General features: G+C 46.9%; 8 protein-coding genes across 8 annotated transcripts; 2 read left to right on the forward strand and 6 right to left on the reverse strand.

Annotated features, from left to right (window-relative positions):
- Positions 1-113: 113 nt before the first annotated feature.
- Positions 114-1235, forward strand: V1508DRAFT_445655 (uncharacterized protein; the record flags this gene model as incomplete). The annotated part of the gene is made up of 2 exons (XM_066942418.1): positions 114-453; positions 495-1235. The coding sequence occupies 2 exons, from the start codon at positions 114-116 to the stop codon at positions 1184-1186; spliced, it is 1032 nt and encodes a 343-aa protein (XP_066792211.1). The 3' UTR covers positions 1187-1235.
- A 241-nt stretch (positions 1236-1476) lies between these two features.
- Positions 1477-2243, reverse strand: V1508DRAFT_445660 (uncharacterized protein; the record flags this gene model as incomplete). Its single annotated transcript, XM_066942419.1, has 2 exons — positions 1784-2243; positions 1477-1729 (listed from the first exon to the last, which is right to left on the reverse strand). The coding sequence occupies exons 1-2, from the start codon at positions 2140-2142 to the stop codon at positions 1477-1479; spliced, it is 612 nt and encodes a 203-aa protein (XP_066792212.1). The 5' UTR covers positions 2143-2243.
- Positions 2244-2890: 647 nt separating this feature from the next.
- Positions 2891-4061, reverse strand: V1508DRAFT_428467 (uncharacterized protein). Its single transcript, XM_066941799.1, is given in 3 exon segments — positions 2891-3514; positions 3544-3601; positions 3616-4061. The coding sequence occupies 2 exon segments, from the start codon at positions 3590-3592 to the stop codon at positions 2958-2960; spliced, it is 606 nt and encodes a 201-aa protein (XP_066792213.1). The 5' UTR covers positions 3593-3601; positions 3616-4061; the 3' UTR covers positions 2891-2957.
- A 1284-nt stretch (positions 4062-5345) lies between these two features.
- V1508DRAFT_428469 (uncharacterized protein) lies at positions 5346-7491 on the reverse strand. Its single transcript, XM_066941800.1, has 4 exons — positions 6993-7491; positions 6671-6936; positions 6438-6559; positions 5346-6385 (listed from the first exon to the last, which is right to left on the reverse strand). Exons 1-4 carry the CDS (start codon positions 7414-7416, stop codon positions 5626-5628), a joined length of 1572 nt encoding a protein of 523 aa, XP_066792214.1. The 5' UTR covers positions 7417-7491; the 3' UTR covers positions 5346-5625.
- Positions 7492-9004: 1513 nt separating this feature from the next.
- V1508DRAFT_74009 (uncharacterized protein) lies at positions 9005-10546 on the reverse strand. Its single transcript, XM_066943030.1, has 5 exons — positions 10368-10546; positions 9966-10312; positions 9846-9910; positions 9611-9791; positions 9005-9559 (listed from the first exon to the last, which is right to left on the reverse strand). Exons 1-5 carry the CDS (start codon positions 10408-10410, stop codon positions 9206-9208), a joined length of 990 nt encoding a protein of 329 aa, XP_066792215.1. The 5' UTR covers positions 10411-10546; the 3' UTR covers positions 9005-9205.
- A 1379-nt stretch (positions 10547-11925) lies between these two features.
- On the reverse strand, positions 11926-12807 carry V1508DRAFT_400998 (alpha/beta-hydrolase; the record flags this gene model as incomplete). Its single annotated transcript, XM_066938384.1, has 1 exon — positions 11926-12807. The coding sequence occupies one exon, from the start codon at positions 12805-12807 to the stop codon at positions 11926-11928; it is 882 nt and encodes a 293-aa protein (XP_066792216.1).
- A 1176-nt stretch (positions 12808-13983) lies between these two features.
- On the reverse strand, positions 13984-14813 carry V1508DRAFT_74024 (Glyoxalase/Bleomycin resistance protein/Dihydroxybiphenyl dioxygenase). The gene is made up of 2 exons (XM_066943031.1): positions 14528-14813; positions 13984-14475 (listed from the first exon to the last, which is right to left on the reverse strand). The coding sequence occupies exons 1-2, from the start codon at positions 14631-14633 to the stop codon at positions 14219-14221; spliced, it is 363 nt and encodes a 120-aa protein (XP_066792217.1). The 5' UTR covers positions 14634-14813; the 3' UTR covers positions 13984-14218.
- A 60-nt stretch (positions 14814-14873) lies between these two features.
- On the forward strand, positions 14874-16063 carry V1508DRAFT_428479 (uncharacterized protein). Its single transcript, XM_066941802.1, has 3 exons — positions 14874-15248; positions 15489-15603; positions 15663-16063. Exons 1-3 carry the CDS (start codon positions 15049-15051, stop codon positions 15804-15806), a joined length of 459 nt encoding a protein of 152 aa, XP_066792218.1. The 5' UTR covers positions 14874-15048; the 3' UTR covers positions 15807-16063.
- Positions 16064-17517: the final 1454 nt, after the last annotated feature.

Here is a 17517-nt window from a genome sequence, read left to right on the forward strand (position 1 = left end):
ACTCGAGTAGTATCTGCACTATTGTGTGAGCTGATATTAATCAGCATTTAGTCAGCCCCAAATAACCCTGACCCACGACCACACAATATTCAACAAAGGCGGCCTCCATCGACATGGTCTCGGACGAAGTGTCGTCCGTCGATTTCGGCACGAAGACCGTCACTACAAAGTCGAAGAAGTCATATCCCTACACGAAGCTTGTCCTAGCTAGCGGTATTCCACGTCATCTTCCGTTGCCTGGCTTCCAGGATCTAAGCAACATCTTCCTTCTACGTTTCGTCACCGACTCGCGAGCCATCATGGCAGCAGTGGGAGAGAAAAACAAGAAAGTCGTCATCGTCGGAAGCTCCTTTATCGGTATGGAGGTCGGTACCGCCCTGTCCAGGGGGAATGATGTGACCATCATCGACCCGTTGAAGGCTCCATTGGAACGTGTCCTGGGCGAGGAAGTCGGTAAAATCTTCCAGAATAATCTGGAAAAATCGGGGGTTAAGTTCAAGATGTCGCAACTGTGGACAAGGCGACCCCATCACCGTCAGATCCAAGCAAGGTCGGCGCCGTGCATCTCAAAGATGGCACTGTCTTGCCTGCCGACCTTGTCGTTCTCGGCGTGGGTGTGAGACCCGCGACCGACTTCTTGAAGGATAACCCGGCTATCAGTCTTGAAACGGACGGTTCTCTCAAGACCGACGAGTCATTCGCCTTGTCCCGGCTCGGCGGCGACGTCTTTGCGATCGGCGACATCGCCACGTACCCGTATCACGGTCCGGGCTCTGACCACCAGAAGGGCACCTACGTGCGCATCGAGCACTGGGACGTCGCGCAGAACGCAGGCCGGCGCGTTGCGCACACAATCGTGCGTTCCCTTGCGCCGTCACAGCCACCGAAGCCAAAGTCGTTCATCCCAATTTTCTTGTCCGCGCTGGGCGTTCAGCTGCGCTATTGCGGCAACACCGCCGGCGGCTGGGATTCACTTCTACTGAAGGGCGAGCCTGTGAATGTCAAGTTCGCGGCGTACTACTGCAAGGGACAGACGGTCGTGGCGGTCGCGACCGTTTCCATGGACCCCATCATGGCCAAGAGCGCGGTTCTCATGCACAGGGGCGACATGCCGAGTAAGAAGGAAATCGAGGACGGCGTGGACGTGCTGGCTGTGCTGGCCGTGGGGTGGTCTAAGAACAAGTAACCTCAGGAGATAAACCCGCCATATATGAGAAAATATCCGCCATGAATTGATATCCAGTGGGGACACAACGCTCAATGGATAAGATTAAACTAAGTCGGTATAGGTAAGAATTATGAGTAACGTTAAATTCATATTCATAACTTTGAACTTGTCCTGCGCACCATGCTGTCGACCAAATCACTGCTCTCTTCGTCTTTCTCTTCATGTACTTCTTCAATTGAGCGCGTACGTGGCTGCGTACATGTTTGGTTTTCCTAAAGTTTCTCGTCCGCCTCGCGAACGATTATTATCTACGTCGAGCGACGCACTATAAAAAATAGCCGAAACCAGTCGCCATAACTGAGATCCGGGGACTTCTCATTATGGGTGTTCGTGATCGTCCTTGCAACGTCCGCCGGCGTCCAAACACGCTCCGGGTCGTCGAACGGGCTGTGGGTGATGCCGTTCTGAGCCGCGATCTCAGCCCATGCGTTCTGTGTCTCCGGCCGGCTAGCCCATTCGATCAAGTTGAAGGTGAATCGAAGCTTGCCTTTTGGACCATACCTAGAATGAATGGCATGAGCAGGTCCTGGAAGATGATAGTAAAGATGAACCTACCCGCGCGGATTCAGCGGCACCTCAAAATCGGTATAATGAGCATCAACTGCTGGGGGAGACCACTCTAGCCCATACCAACGGGCCAGGACCGGCCAGAACCTACCCCAGTTAAAGCGGTAATCGTCCACAATGTTCAAACTCTCGTTACTGGTTCCGTCTGTCAGCACCACCCATTCTGAGAAATATGAGTTCATCATTGCGGTGCTCTCTAGCTGCTCTTTGTCCCACGCGATAATGTCACCCGGGAAGTCCAGGGGCTTTCCAAGGTGTCTTTGTACGGCGGCATAGACGGAGAGGGGGTACAGGATGTTCATAGCGGCCTCTTTCACAGCCCCGAGTATCCAGGACGGGATGACCATATTATATGATATGCCATGCTTCTTAGCAAATGCACGAAGACTATCCTCTTGCCGGTAGTAGAAGTAAGGTCACACGGGGGTCCGATTCAACCCAGGGGATCTTTACCGGCCCAAGATGCATCCCGTATGTCTGACATCATGAACATGAGAAACATGGCAGAGAAGGTGGTGGATGGGGAATAACTCACCTTGCCGCCTGTTTGCAGGACGAAGCGCTTAGGTACCGTATCCGCCAGTTCGAGAGCGGCGACGGTGTTTTCGAGGAGACGACCCGCAGCGCATCAGTCCAAGCATACATAGACTATGCCTCGTTCTATTCTACACACCGTTCACTGCTGCCAGCTCATCTACTTTAGCTAGTAGCGGTTGCCGTAATAAATGTCGCTTGATCATACTTCGAAGCGTTTGGCCTTGCTCTACGCATCGTTTGTTCTGACCCTTTGACAAGATCCAATCGGACTCGTCAGCCAAAAAACGAAGATACTCGGGCAGAGCTGTCGTGCGGATCGAGTTTCTCACAATGTCTGTTGAATCATACCCATTGTCTTTGACTTTGCCCGTGATTTGCTGATCTATCGCACGTAGGCAAAATAATCAGGAATGGTTTAGTAGCCCATCACACGTGATTACGGATTGCCTGATATTCCTTGCCTGAAAAGGAAGGGTGTAGCTTTAGTAAACCAGGGGGTGTAGCTTTAGTAATGGGGTGGTGAGCTTTATCCTGGGCCATATCAAAACTGTCACTGAAACACTATAAAATATCCCGTAAGCCAATATTGACACATTTACATTAGTATAACTAACGATATCTCTATTCATGCTGAAGACACTCCACCATCGACAGACAGCACACTGCCTGTAATGAAAGACGCGCTATCCGACGCGACGAATAAAACAGTGCTCGCGACCTCCTCCACGGTACCAACCCGTTTGAGAGGCACAGTTGACGCCAATCCGGCCTTGTTCTCCTCGCTTCCACCAACGAAGCGGTCTAGCATACCCGTCTGGATGGGTCCGGGTGCGACGACGTTGACACGCACGCCAGACGCTGCCGCCTCCAACGCCACCGAAAGTGTCAGTCCCTCAATAGCGTGCTTGCTGGCGACGTAAATAGATGCACCTGCAAAGGGTTTATGGCCAAAAGTGGACGAGATGGTAATAATGGAACCGCGTCCTTGGGTAGACATTACACGCAGCTCATGCTTCAGAGACAATACGGTACCAAGGACGTTTGTATCGAACGTACTGCGGTATGAATCTTCAGTTTGATTCACAATGGGCCCTGGGCTGCCCTCAGTGCCGGCGTTGTTCACCGCGACATCCAAGCGACCAAAGCGTTCAACTGCCTTGTCGATCAGGTTGCGCACATCATCTTCATTGCGAACGTCGGCGTAAATAAACTCTGCTTCTGCACCCAGAGCGCGAATCTCACTTGCCAGTTGCTTGCCATCTTGTTCCCGTCGGCCAGAGACGACGATTTGCGCATTCGCCTCACGAGCAAATGCAAGCGCAACCGCTCGTCCGATGCCGGTGAGTGCGCCGGTGATCAAAATAACTTTGTTAGCCATGCCTATTGTCGCTAAGATTAATACTATTGTGTATTGTATGAAAGCGCGTTTCTTCAGTGATAGAATGCAACTCCATTGGCACACGCGACCTTTATATAGACGACGGCAGTCGCAAATAGTCAGTGCTGATTAGCAGGCCATTATACAGCTCAGAATTCTGAGCGATACAGTTTTGCAAGTTGATTAATAATTGGAATATTGTGTGTCGCACATGTCTGACACACAGGACCGATTGGACAACGGCCACGAATTGCGTACTGTCAGACTGCTTACGCGCACACCACCGCCACCTTAGCATTGCGCCATCTATAGTAGATACCCTGAACAATCCAGATTATACTGCAAATGCAATCTCAATTGGGCAAAGGCTGGGTTCGAGTATACATGCCCCGGATATATCAACCAAATCTCAGGCCTAAAATAATCAGAAATGAAGGAACCAGCTCGAAACCTATGTCTACGTTCTGTACTTCTATAAGCGCGACCTTTGGTCTAGACTATTTTCCTACTGCAAGGGATTTCCAAAAACGTTGCGGGCGCAGAACGTCCGTATGACGAACGGCTCGTAAGGTACCTATCAAGCTGTTCCATGGCGATGATTCGTAAGCAGAATAATAAGGAAATACAAGGACCTCTTGCCCAGAGTCGGAAGGAATACTCTTACAGGTAAACGTTGAATAATCAAGGATAATGACGCAACCCTGCACACCCAATCGCGCGTCGCATTACAAAGAGCTTTGGATTCAGACGCGGGGATTGTGGCGCCAACTTACTTCAATTGCCTAACGTAGTAATTTCCATCTGTATGTAGTGCTTAGACGGTTTGCTGCCGAACTTTTCATTTCTCCCAACTGAACCCATTCATTCAATCTTTTGACGATTTGTCTTCGCATGGCTGACAAATCTAAGGTCTTCATCCCTCGGCGCAAGCCCGTCGCAGACACGGGGAAAGGCAGACGAGGTGCTATTCGCCATCGTGATTCTAACTTTCTTGGAACCTTGACAAACGTTATGGTCAAGATCCTCGAGGCCTCCTGTTCATGGCCATGAACGCCAGTTTACTATGTTAGTTTACTATGATCTGAAGAGATTTTCGAAACAAAGACCTCGAGAGGAGTCAATATAGTCCATGGTATTGTACGATCCTATTCTCGCTGAAGAAGTTCTCATACGCAATGGTGACCAGCAAAAGCTTACAATCACGTGGTCTTCAGAGCACGTGATCGCTATCCAAGGATAAAACGGATATCCATGGATATTACGGATATGGATATGGATAAGCCAAAATATCTGGATACGGATATGGATATGGATATAGATATTTTACCTGGATATGGATACGGATATGGATATGGAAAAATTGGCCTGGATATTATCCATGCCGATCCCTACTTCGACTCATTGATATTTGACAGCAATAAATTCTTACTAACGGGTGAGACTTGGAGCAAAGTACATGTAGAATGTGCGTCGTGGTTGAATGCATTCTCTACGCCTAATCTCGAAACAAAGTAGCTTCAAACATAACAGACTAACCATTTCAGGCAATCGTAAACCCTATCCCTCACACCCTAAAACCCTGATGTTTCATAATTTGTGCTTCCCATAGTTAATGTCCCTCGTACACCCAATTTTCTTCGAGGTAAAGGCCTATCAATACTTAGTGCTTTTTAGATAAAATTTTAGTAAGTGGAATCGGTTTAGAATCAAATAAAATTGAGGTTATTTATACTTTTCAATGAGAATATATGTGAATCTGTCGGTCCAAAATGGGTACAAGTTTGGGGACTAAAATGAATGCACCATACTGGTTAGCATTGAAAATTTAATGGCAGGTGACGCTGCCTATTCATTGTTCAGAATTTGGTGTGAACTGCCAAAATTTATTTCCCCTGCTATCCCCATTTAGTGGTCCTTAACACATTTCGTAGATGGGCAGAGAACTGTTCATTGTACCATCGAGCCCTACTAATCCAGACTCTAATTCAATCTCACCCCACAAGGTAATTGACCGCGGCTCACTGAAGTGAGCTATCCACAAAACCTTTTTCAAAGTCTCGGAAAAATTGGTATAGTCGTTGACATGCAGAACGCTCCTGAGCTCAGTCATTCTCTTCACGAGGATCACATGTCGTGCCGGATTAGTAACAGATACTATTCCCAGAAAGAAAGCCCAGAAGAGAAGAATCAAAGTCGCTTCCGAAGCGATCACCTTCGTTAAATCTTGTGTTTTGGGCAACGAATGAAATAATCTCTCAATTAGGCGACGGTGTCTATGTGCATTCGAAGGTAATTCTCGGATCGCAAGATGAAGATACAGAAGCCCTGCCAGTTTTACACATTCGGAGATATCGATCATATCCGCGATGGGAAGTGGACCAGGCAATCGTAGGGATAGCAATTGGTACTCCACCAGATAAATAGAATTGCTGATAGCGACTCGATCGCCACCGATATCCGGAAATGCCGAGATCGCATCAGAGATGGAACGCAGCATCATCATCACCTTCAGAACTGATGTGTGAGGCTCAGAAATATCTAAATGTTGCAAGTTCGTTTGTTCTTTCGCAGGCTGGAAGACTGTAGGATCTAAAGGCAGGACTGGAGTAGACAGTGACTGGAGTAGTGGAAATGAAAGCGGTAAACACCACGTCGATGCGAAACAAAAGTCTGCCCTGGTTCATATTATTTTGAGAACTCTCATTTCATTGACAAGTGACCACATACCACGTTATTACTCTCTGTATGACCTTCAAATGCTCAAAGCTCTCCAAACCACCGCGAAGCTGGATCATCACCACTAGTCCGCGCATGTGAATTGCCGCTCGTTCAAAATCGCTTTCGACAGCCTGTCATTGTTATCAGAACACATTTATTGCAATAACAAAAGATAGTGCTTCATTCATGGACTGATGTTTGCATATTCCAGCCCTTAAGTTGAATTACACAACAGCTCGTACCTCTGCATTCACTAAAACTGCAGCCGCTGCGATTAATCCGTCTGACAGCTGCCTGGCCGGGTCAATGAGATCCCGGTTGATAAACCGGACGGCCTCGCTTCTATGATAGAACACTGCCATCGAGTCGGCTATCCCCAAATGCAGATTGCGCAAGACTGCTACGGTAGATAACAATGCATGAAGGGCTGCAGGATCTGTCCTGGCAAATTTAAACCAGTCGCCCTCCGGATTCAGAGCAAAGCTGTTCGTGCGCAAGTCAAAATGATCTGCATTCAAAGTTAGATATAATGTCAAACTAATGATAGACGAATGACATACATACAAAAACAAAGAAGTTCCTGTGTCATTGGATTCATTGGAACCGGTAGAACATTTATAGGTGCAAGTTCGGCAGTGAGTCTTGGCGAGACAGGCTCATGACTTAAATGATTGAGGGATTCCGATTGCACCGGAGGAAGTGCCATCTCTTGCAATTTCTTTTTCGAGCTCCGCCGTTGCCATGATGAAAGCTTGAATTTGGATGTGACAGGCCCTTCTGATTTGCCGGCAACAGACGTTAATGCATGTGTAGATGATCGATGTGCGGATTTTCTCGCCTGTGCACGTACAAGCCGGCGAGAAGCAAGATCTCTCTTTGCATCAGCCAGGTCTGTGATCGTGATGAATTGGAGAGGTAGCTCGTCACGCCAGTGATCTGCATTTCTGGATTCATCCAGTGCGTCGTCATCTGTCAGATCAGTCCCCATTCGATGCTTACAGCGCGGACAAGGTCAGCTAGTCACTACACCATTCAATGCAATTAGACTTTTCTGAAAGATATTGTTCATGACAGGCTGAGGTAAAGTTGAACATGGTTAGGGTTTCCTTTATCGCTCGGCCCGCCGGCGGTCATTCGGCGGTCGTTCCGCATGTCAACCATGATCTTAGGGTAACCCAAACTAACAGATGGGGCCTCACTTTATACGACAACATCGTCCTCCACACCAGCTTTTCGTTGTCTACCTTGAGCTTGTGGTCTTTGTCATGCGGTCTATCATCATCGACTGATGCACGATATGTTGACAACGATTGCATATCAATACATTCACGCCGGATTGAAAACGAAGCCCATTCTCTCCAGCGTCGAAGCGTCTAGGAATGCTAGCGCTTATTATTTAAACTTTCCGACCGGGTATAAATTAATCAAGGTCAGGATTACCTCTGCTACTCTCTGGGTTATTGCAGATGCGAGTTCTTGTGAGAGATAGTCAGTCTCCACTTACAGAGTGTTGGAGCACGGTCACCGGAGTTCCGTCATTGTTGGGACCAGCTTGCTCTATCTCCACTCGTTGACCTCGATCTGGCTAGCGTTGTCGTTCGCTGTGCACTGACGTCACGATTATGCTCCTAGGTAGTCGGATACGTATTAGCTATCCGGAGATAGTTTTACGAGCGGGGGAGCTCGAGTTTGCTGTTGTTTTTTGTTGTCTCGTCACTTGAGTAGTTTCTTCATGTATATATAGACCTGAATGTCCGTGAGACTGGTCGCCATGCACTAGAGACCAGATTCTCGGCTCCCCTTCCACTTTGCCCACATTCATTCAGTCCTCCATTTCCCACAAGTTCTGCCGTAAGTGCCGTTGCAATAAAGTCATTCTCCTGAATTTCACGACCGGTATAACTTTTCTGACATCCTTTCTGTGGAATTGTGTAGAACACTCTAGCCTACGATCGTAGTTTTGTCGAACAGCTATGCTGTTCGACTAGTTCAGGTCAGAGTAAACCCTTCACTGAGCCAATAGGTTCAATGGTATTCTGCTAACAAAAGAGGACTGTGGCGAGACTAATAAAGAAGAAGTATAGAGAGTAACTGGTCTAGAGTGATCCTAGTTCGATATAAACGTGTACTCAAGATTATTCAGTTAATAACACACGGGGAGCTATCTACATGTCAATCGGCATCTTTATGTCCAGTTCATTATTCATTAGCACTCGATTCGTTATGCTGAATCGCCCGCTTCGTTGCTAACCTAACTGGGCCTAGCGCCTATAAATTGTGCGGCTTCTGACAAGATTGTGGAATATCCTGGCGATGTGCAATTGGGTATTCATGATAGAATGTCTGGAAGATTCCAATTGTATGTCTAGAAGGTTCCAGAAGACAAAGTGCCAAGTATATATAGAGGTCATAGGAACCTGTAGTTAAGTGTAGGTTTCAATATATAGAATACATATTATTCTTTTCAACACTTTCTTCATGTGTTGTCTGAAGCCACTGACAGATGACCTTTCGACGCTACAATTCTGGCGTACGTAGAAATTATTTTTTTAACGGTTAAGTGCTCCCTGAAAATTGAACGTTGCAAATTCCCGATGGTAGTCGGACTCGTGTTTCCTAAGTTTTGCCCTGGCGCTAAATGGTGAATGCTGGCATCTCACACACTTGTAGATAGAAGAGTTAAAATTTATAATAGTTGAAAGGTGTTCTAAAATGGCTCTGTGCCCTGTCTTGGTGCTAGAGCACGTTTGATAGCTCGTTGGTGGTGATGTTCCACGTCACAGGGAGTAGTCATGCAACATCTCCTCCAAGTGCTCAAGTAACGGCGGGTGCGTCGGCTCGTAACCCAGTGTCGCCTCTGCCCTGTGTGAGAGGAAGAGCTGATCCCTAGCCATCAGATCAACAATCTCGCCCTTGCCCGCCTCTTCCAACTTCACTCGCTTGGGAACGGGAGATGAAATCACGCCCTTGGCATAAAAGACCTCTGCAAACTTGGTACTGAGGTCAATCCACCTGTCTAGATTCGCCCCGATGATATAGCAACGTTCATACACGCTACCCTGCGGCGTATCCTCCTTCAACGCCAGGTCGATCATTCGTAGGAGGGGACGGATGGTGTCAAGTACGTGCATCTAGGCTGCTTAGTCTGTGTAGAGGCCGTCCAACAAAACAGGAGTGCTTACGGTGTTAAAACGTGTGGTACCTTCCCCAATGTATGGCACGAAGCCAAGCTCCTTAGCCTTCTCATACATCAGAAGCTGGATGACGCCCAGAGCCTTGATGGGGCCAGCCGAGGCGCCATATAATCCGGTTGGAAAAAGTATATAAGTTCCGATCTTGCCTTTCTTTCCTGCATCCAGGACCCTAACTTCGTGTCAGTTGATAGCACATAGCTCACGGGAGTAATCTGACGCGTACACTTCGTCGGCACGTCCGTTCAGCATGCCAGGGTGGAGTTGTTCCATATCTTCGACGTTGGCATCCTGCTTCGATGTCAGACTACTAGTCATCGCTAAACAAACCCGGGGATTGGCCTACACTCCACACTTTGGCACTGGGGTTCGCGTTACCGGTGCTGGACGACGTATCAACGAAGTTGCCCGCCCCGCTCATGTGGATCATGGTCGTTTTGACACCAACTGGCCTCTGGCTTAAACCGGCCACAATGGCACGAGAGGGGACAGGATCCCAAGAAGACCCTACATTGATGACAATGTCGTGCTCCTTCGCCACCGCTGCTAGTTTATCGGTCTCCTGGTAGGTCCCGTAAACGATCCTGCTAACACCGGCAGTCTCTGTCAAGTACTCTTCAATATTCCTATTCCGCAGGTACACCGTCACCGGGTAGGCAGGATATTCCCTCTTCAGAGCGAGGACAAGGTGTGCTATACCACGGTGTCAGTATATGGCAAAGCTGGAGCACGGCAGCATTTTACTCACAACCAACTAAGCCCGTCACGCCCAGCAACAGGATTGAAGGCATTATGGAAGTAAAAGTTACAAGCTATCTCGATCTGATCCAACTTAATGTCTAAGTGCTGTGCGGTGGACGGTCCTCTATATATACCATGCTGGCATAGCATGACTAAGAACTCGATCCCCATAGCTGGCTTACCTTATACAACGTGTTCGACTTAATTACCAACAAAGACGGAGGCTGATTTAATTCGCTGTGTACGGGTTTGATGGCGTGCAGCAACGTAGCCAATGATCTCTCACAGCACTAATGGACTTGACATCAGCGAACCAACTCTGACGGTTGAAACGAGGCTGCATAAGCGACACTGTCGTACAGAATGCATCGTGCGCGCTTGTTTATAAATCCGTATCGAATATTCCCCAGCGATAGAAGTTATAGATAGAGCGTTGGTAATCATATCCAATATGTTATAAATCTTAGATATTGCATGTTATCGATTCCTCGCTAGTATTCAATGATTAGCAGACCACCAACAACGAGTACGGCAAGGCAACCTATCCCATATGTAGCACAATAGTCATGGCTTGTTTGCAAGAACTAGTGGATGATTAGCTCTTCTACTCTTGTGGCCTGATCTTTGCGGGGAGCTGTCAATGTAGTCGTGAGGGCGTCGTAAAGCGCAGGATATAGCAAAGCAGCTTTGGTTGCAAGTTTTGACGTGTTGGGGTATTTAATGCGGGATATATCCAGCTTGCATGTCTATCTGATACGTGAAGCTGACATTCTCTCCCCTTATAATCTAGAAGTCTACTTAGGCTGCTTTTTCTCTATAATGTGTTTGTGGACTAAAGTTGGACTGTCAGGATACAGGGTCCAGGGTTTGGGCTATGTTAACTTTATATCTTTCTTCGTATTCCTTATCGTAAAGTTGTTTCTTATCTTCCATCCGGATTACCCGGCATGCTGTATCCGCGCCTTTTTCTTTGTGTTTCCTCGTTCCTTCCATCTTCTCTTCTTTCTTGTCGATTCTACATATTCTTCAATAGTGACCCTAGTTTGGCTTTTTTACATTTATCCAGGGACTTACCACAGTCCTTACATGGACCGTCCCTCAGCTTTGTTTCGTTGCATTTATTCTACTTTATTTTATTTTATTTTACTCTATCCCTCGTTTTTGCAACATTATCCCAGAACAAGACATAGGTCGCTTCGTAAACTGTACCTTAGGTTATTTAGGTTTAAAAGTGCCGTCCTGCTCTGAGGTTGCTTGGCTAAGCAAGAATTTTCTGCTCTTTGAGCTGGAATTCACCGTGAAAACGCCTAGTGGCATACAGCCAGCCCTCTCTTAGTAGTGCGAAAACCCAGTCCAAAATTGAGACTTTAATTTCATGGAAATTTGGATAATTAACCGTTACAAAGGATTATATTGGTCCGAGCCCTTTACTACCGTCAATTCCAGTGGAACTCATGTTGCTGGGGTACGCAGGTATGATTGCCAACCATCGGACAAAGTACAGAAACGCAACTACATCGTTTTATCAAACAATACCTCCGAGTTCCGATCTGGCTGTCAATGAACTATACCACCACATCCATATCCAGGAACAACGCCACGTGAGCGGCGAACATGACAGCATACTCATTTAGGAAGCCGTGCCCGACATCTGGATAAATATGCAGATGGCAATTCCTGTTACCCTCTCGGATCTTCCGGTACATGATGATGCTGTTTTCCGTGGGGACTAAAATGTCATCATCCCCATTCACCACCATGACCGGCATCTTCAATTCCCCCAGCCGATCGTAAGAGTTGTCCGGATTTGGTCCCGGAGTGAACCAGGCACCCACAGCGGCAGTCTGCCGCAGGCTTCCCTCCTTGTTAACGTAAGGAGAGCGATCTTCGGTGCGTTCGTTCATGCGCTTCCACCACGCCTTCCCTCTTGCTATTTTGGCTTCCGATTGGGAGTAGAACGTCTTGATGAAGGCCACCTCGGCTTCCTGCGAGGTACTGGCATTGAGTAGCATCACGAACGGCCACTCGGGGCCGGAGACAATGCCCTCGCCGTAACTTGGCGACGAGCCGCCGATGATCAACCGACGCGTGATTTCGGGAAAATTGAGGCCAATCATCTGAGCGACCATACCGCCCATAGAGAAACCAAAGACATCGACTTTCTTAATTCCAAGGGCTTTCACAAGGGAGGCGGCGACAGTGGCCCAGGCGGAGAACGTGGCAGGGATCTCGCCAGAGCTCTTTCCAACTCCGTGGCTATCGAAGAGAATCACTGGGCGCTTCTCGGCGATGGTGTTGATAAGGAGAGGGTCCCAGTGATCCATTGTCCCTCTGAAATGCTGGTTGAAGAGCAGAGGAACTCCAGCCTTAGCGCCGAAATGGCGATAGGCAGTTTTAACACCAAGGACATCGATGTAACGTGTCACGGCAGTTTGCTGGGTTGACATTTTGGGAGTTGGAAGAAGTCTAGTCGGGTGAAGAAAGGTCCAAATAGCGCTGCTTAGGGCAAGAATATATGTTCCCTGGATTCCAGAAGTCGAGTCTATCACCGGGCAGGTAATCGAGCCAGGATGTTTGTCATGATGCACAGTCATCACCGTTTCCAAATATAGTTACTTCCATCTTGCAGGCAACAGGCTGTCTAGAGAATGCGCAGAGTCATTAGTCATCTCTAAAGAACATCTGGGTTCAACACCTCGTTACGACCCAAGATCCTAGTCAACTTTCACCCCCCGCAGCCGATCAGTCGGGAACTCACCCGAGTGGGGGGACTTGGAAGTAGAGTTCACCGCCAGTTCCACCCACCCCTTATCGAGAAAACGACATGATTTAGTCGCAGTGTACCTATGATATTATTAGAAGCAGCAGGTGGCAGGAGGCGACTTCTACCGATCTGGCCAGGGTTCTGCAGTCTGTATGGCGCAATGCTCCTTCAAAAATTACCTTATCGAGACAATGATGATGTCAGGAGTCGTCTCCTGAGGGTCTAGTACTCCAGTGCGTCCAAAGGGTTAGTACACACCCAATCGCGCGTCGCATTACAAAGAGCTTTGGATTCAGACGCGGGGATTGTGGCGCCACTTACTTCAATTGCCTAACGTAGTAATTTCCATCTGTATGTAGTGCTTAGACGGTTTGCTGCCGAACTTTTCATTTCTCCCAACTGAACCCATTCATTCAATCTTTTGACGATTTGTCTTCGCATGGCTGACAAATCTAAGGTCTTCATCCCTCGGCGCAAGCCCGTCGCAGACACGGGGAAAGGCAGACGAGTTGCTATTCGCCATCGTGATTCTAACTTTCTTGGAACCTTGACAAACGTTATGGTCAAGATCCTCGAGGCCTCCAAAGTAGCCGACGTCGATATGGAAATTGCACATTTGAACCTGCTAGAGGATCGATACGAGGGATCGCATGTTCACGTGGGACAGTCTTCAAATCGCAATTCTTCTTCACCAGAGGTTGATCCGATGAAGAATCACGTCGAGTTGTCGGATCTGGCAATTCGGTTGCTTAGCCTGAGTGATCAGCGACGCGAGCCACTTTGTTGACAAAATCTAGCGTCGCGCAGCAGTGCGTTTCCATTCTTTAATCAATATAAATACGTTCACTCACAGAGTGACTGTTTATCTATTCAATTCTCATTTTGGATTCTTATCTATTTGAGCTTTCGCGCTATCGTAATACCCTATAATATTTTGATACAAGGAATATGGCGCGCGACATGGACAGGAATTCAACCAATAATTTAAATTTCACTAGCTCCATTAAAGAACCTCGTTTGAGAATACACAACTTGCATAGGATGCCATACGGCACTATGTTGAGTACGAGGGTAATGTTAAATGACCCACACAATCATTCTCGAACAGAATGAATAAACTCAATGTTGTTTCCATCGCAATCAAGTACAAATGCCTTCTCTCTGGACCCAGGTTCTCCGTTGTCGGTCCCACCAGATTCAATTGCGATGTCGTAAACGGAGACAACGTCATCGATTGAAGCTAGTGCAAAGGCGATATGTGATTTCGCTGCAGGTTTATCTGGATTGGCTAACATGAGCCCGAATTCAAAGGCTTTGGGGTTACTGATTGGCGCGTAATACACGATTGAGTCTAATTCGTCATTAGTCCTGTATAATTAACCGCTATATAGCTAGCTACATACCGTTTGCCCAATATACCCCATATCCAGCAGCCGCCATTACGGGATCGTAGAATTCTCGCGACTTTTTGACGTCCGATACTCTAATAGCAATATGGTGAAATGGCATTCTCGATTGAACTTTTTCTCGATTGAACTTTTTCTCGATTGAACTTTTAACCGCCAAGGTTGGATGGCAGCAAAAATGCGGATATTTATGTGTTATACTCAGCTCCTTATCGTCCACCTCTATGCTGCGCAGTAATGATTAGAAATCGTATAAAACTTTGAGCCAATTCGGTAATATAAGCCCTGATCTCATTTGTTGGTTATTAATCGCCGTATTTCCAATGTTTCCTTAGCAATCATGAGCACGTTCAACCCCTGAAATTATGCTTTTCTTGAAACTTACTTTCATTTGCCTAATGTAGTAATTTCAATGTCCAGTCTCATAAGCGAGTGCTCAAACGTGTCACTGACACTTGGCCTGATCCATAACTAAAAAAGACGGAGATTCTTCTTTTCTGTTCGCCAATGGGTGGTCAATGGAGAGCCCTATCATCCCTGCGGAGATGTCTCGGTATATATCGCCATCGCTATTCGCTTCTTATTCTTCCAAACCAATTGTGCCTGGCGTTGAGTATGAATCAATACTACAGGAAGTGTCTCTGGACTCTGGCGGATTTATGACATTGTCAGACTGGCGTTGTCATGCTAATACCGAACACCATATAAGCCTCATGCCGGAGACTGCCGCGCCTGCAGAGGAATTCAATCCAGAGACACAAACCATCGAAGTTCAAAACTATGTTTTTGGCGACGAGACCAGATTTGGCATGACGCTTAATATCAACAGAGCCGCCTATCTTAGATTTGAGGGAAAGGGCGACAATGGACATCATCACAAGGAACCCAAGTTTTCACAGTCAGATATGTCTCTGTTTGAGTCCTCCAGGTCACCTACTGTTGAACAATCACACATTGAAGATATTGGGACGGAAGTCCATTCAGAGCTTGATCCAATGAATCCCGTCATAGCTCAGGCTAATAAGCGAAGGCGTGGACGACCTCGATTGATTCCACAGCATTCAAGAGCTGAAGTACCGAACCTTACATTTCACACTGTCTTAGGGGTCAGTTTCACTAACTGATTATTCAGCGTCGAAGAGCTCAAATTCGCGAAGCCCAACGGACATACCGCGAAAGGAAAGACAAAACGATAGCGGACTTGAAGGCTAGGATCAGTAAACTCCAATCTACAGTAGATAGTATGAGAGCGAGCGACCTTCCTCGAAATATATAATGAATGCAGACGAGTTGCCATTCACCATCGTGATTCGAAATTTGTTGAAACCTTGACAAACGTTAAGGTCAAAATTCTGGAGGCCTCTAAAGAAGTCGACATTGATATGGAAATTATACGTTTGAACCTGCTAGAAAATCAATACAAGGCATCGCACGTTGACGTGGGACAGCCTTCAAATCGGAATTCTTCTATTGAAATATGCGATATTGATTGGTAGAGCACAGTGGAAGTAAGCTCGATTAGAACTTTTAAATAAAAGGAAAAAGGGTTGCTGGATGTCCGTAGTCTTAACTATCGTATCCAAGGTAATTAAACCTCTATATATACACAGAAATACTGTGTAGTAGTACGCAATGTGTCTAATCCTCAACAAGAAGTGTTTCTTCACATGAGGTTATTCTTATGCCTCTAGTGTGAAGATGGTTTACTGAAGATGGTAAAAATCTCTCAGACCATTCTTCTTTTGGGAGGATCAGCTTATTGACATGCACATGTGTCTTACGACAACCCTTAATGCAGTAACGTGAGCAGGACTGCAACACATCAAGTTTCTCGTTGGGTACGGGCTATTATCCTTAGTAACGATAATACCTTTGATCGTACCTAAGTGACGTGTGCATAAGCAATATTTAGCTTTGGTGGCTGAGCTCATAAGACCACTCCCGCACTTCGCACTCTTATCAACTCTCATGACGTGTTCTCCTCTTTTAGTATTCCTAAAGATGTAAGCTGTGTTTCAGGGGGCTGAACCTGTCCGACATGTCCGACCGTGCCATAGTAATGAGCCGCACGGGAGAGCCAAGTGGTCAGGCCCGTTTCAGGGTGCCGTTTCTGTATACTCAAGGGTGTCCGACCTGTCCGACCAAGGTAAGGGTTTAGAGGTTTAGTATGGCGTGTGTCCCACTGGCTGTCGGTATCTGGCAAATAATTCTGCACACTCACTCCAGGTACGTCCGTCAAAGTATTTGCACACTTGTTCTAGGCACATCTCGCAAACATTCCGTACACTTACTCTCTGGGCACATCTGCCAAAGTATTTGCACACTCGGCCCATAGGCAACAAATATATTTGGCACAGCACAAGTAGTACCGGAATAGGAAGTCGACTATGCATAACTTCAGTGTTCTTAGGCGTAGAACATCAATTAGCAGTCTGCACATATAAGAGGAGTTGCAGATGCGAATAAAAATTAGGAAACAAATAAAATTCATTTTAATTTGAATTAGGAATAAGCAAAATAAATAATTAATAGCAAGAGGATGTGGGGGTCAATATTTGTAGGTGAAGTTGAATATTTCAGGGATTAAGAATAATAAAATAAGAAATAGTACTCAAAGGAGTAGTTAGGCAGAGGCGGCGCCAGAGGTTGGAGTTAGGCTGCATGGGGCACGACAAAAAGAGAGTTTCGGGTAAGTCAGGAGGTTGAGTTTATTCAGACGCTGAGTTGCAAGGGACAGAAATTAAGTCGCGGGGGAGCACGGGGATAGTCGCACACGCCTACCCAGTCAGTGAGCCTGTTGTTCGTCCCAACGTTATTAGCCCCTGGACCGCAGCCAGTCGTCTATAAATTAATGGCAGCTGCTCCCCATTCAAACCGCGCTGCCTTCCTCCCAACCGCAACGTTTTCAGATACGACCTATCCTTGTCTTTACCAATGTCTTCTGAGACCACCGTATTTCAATGCACTTTCTGCAATCATGCACCATT

Source organism: Lipomyces doorenjongii, assembly GCF_038497915.1.
Source record: "Lipomyces doorenjongii strain NRRL Y-27504 unplaced genomic scaffold V1508scaffold_160, whole genome shotgun sequence".
NCBI lineage: Eukaryota > Fungi > Ascomycota > Lipomycetes > Lipomycetales > Lipomycetaceae > Lipomyces > Lipomyces doorenjongii.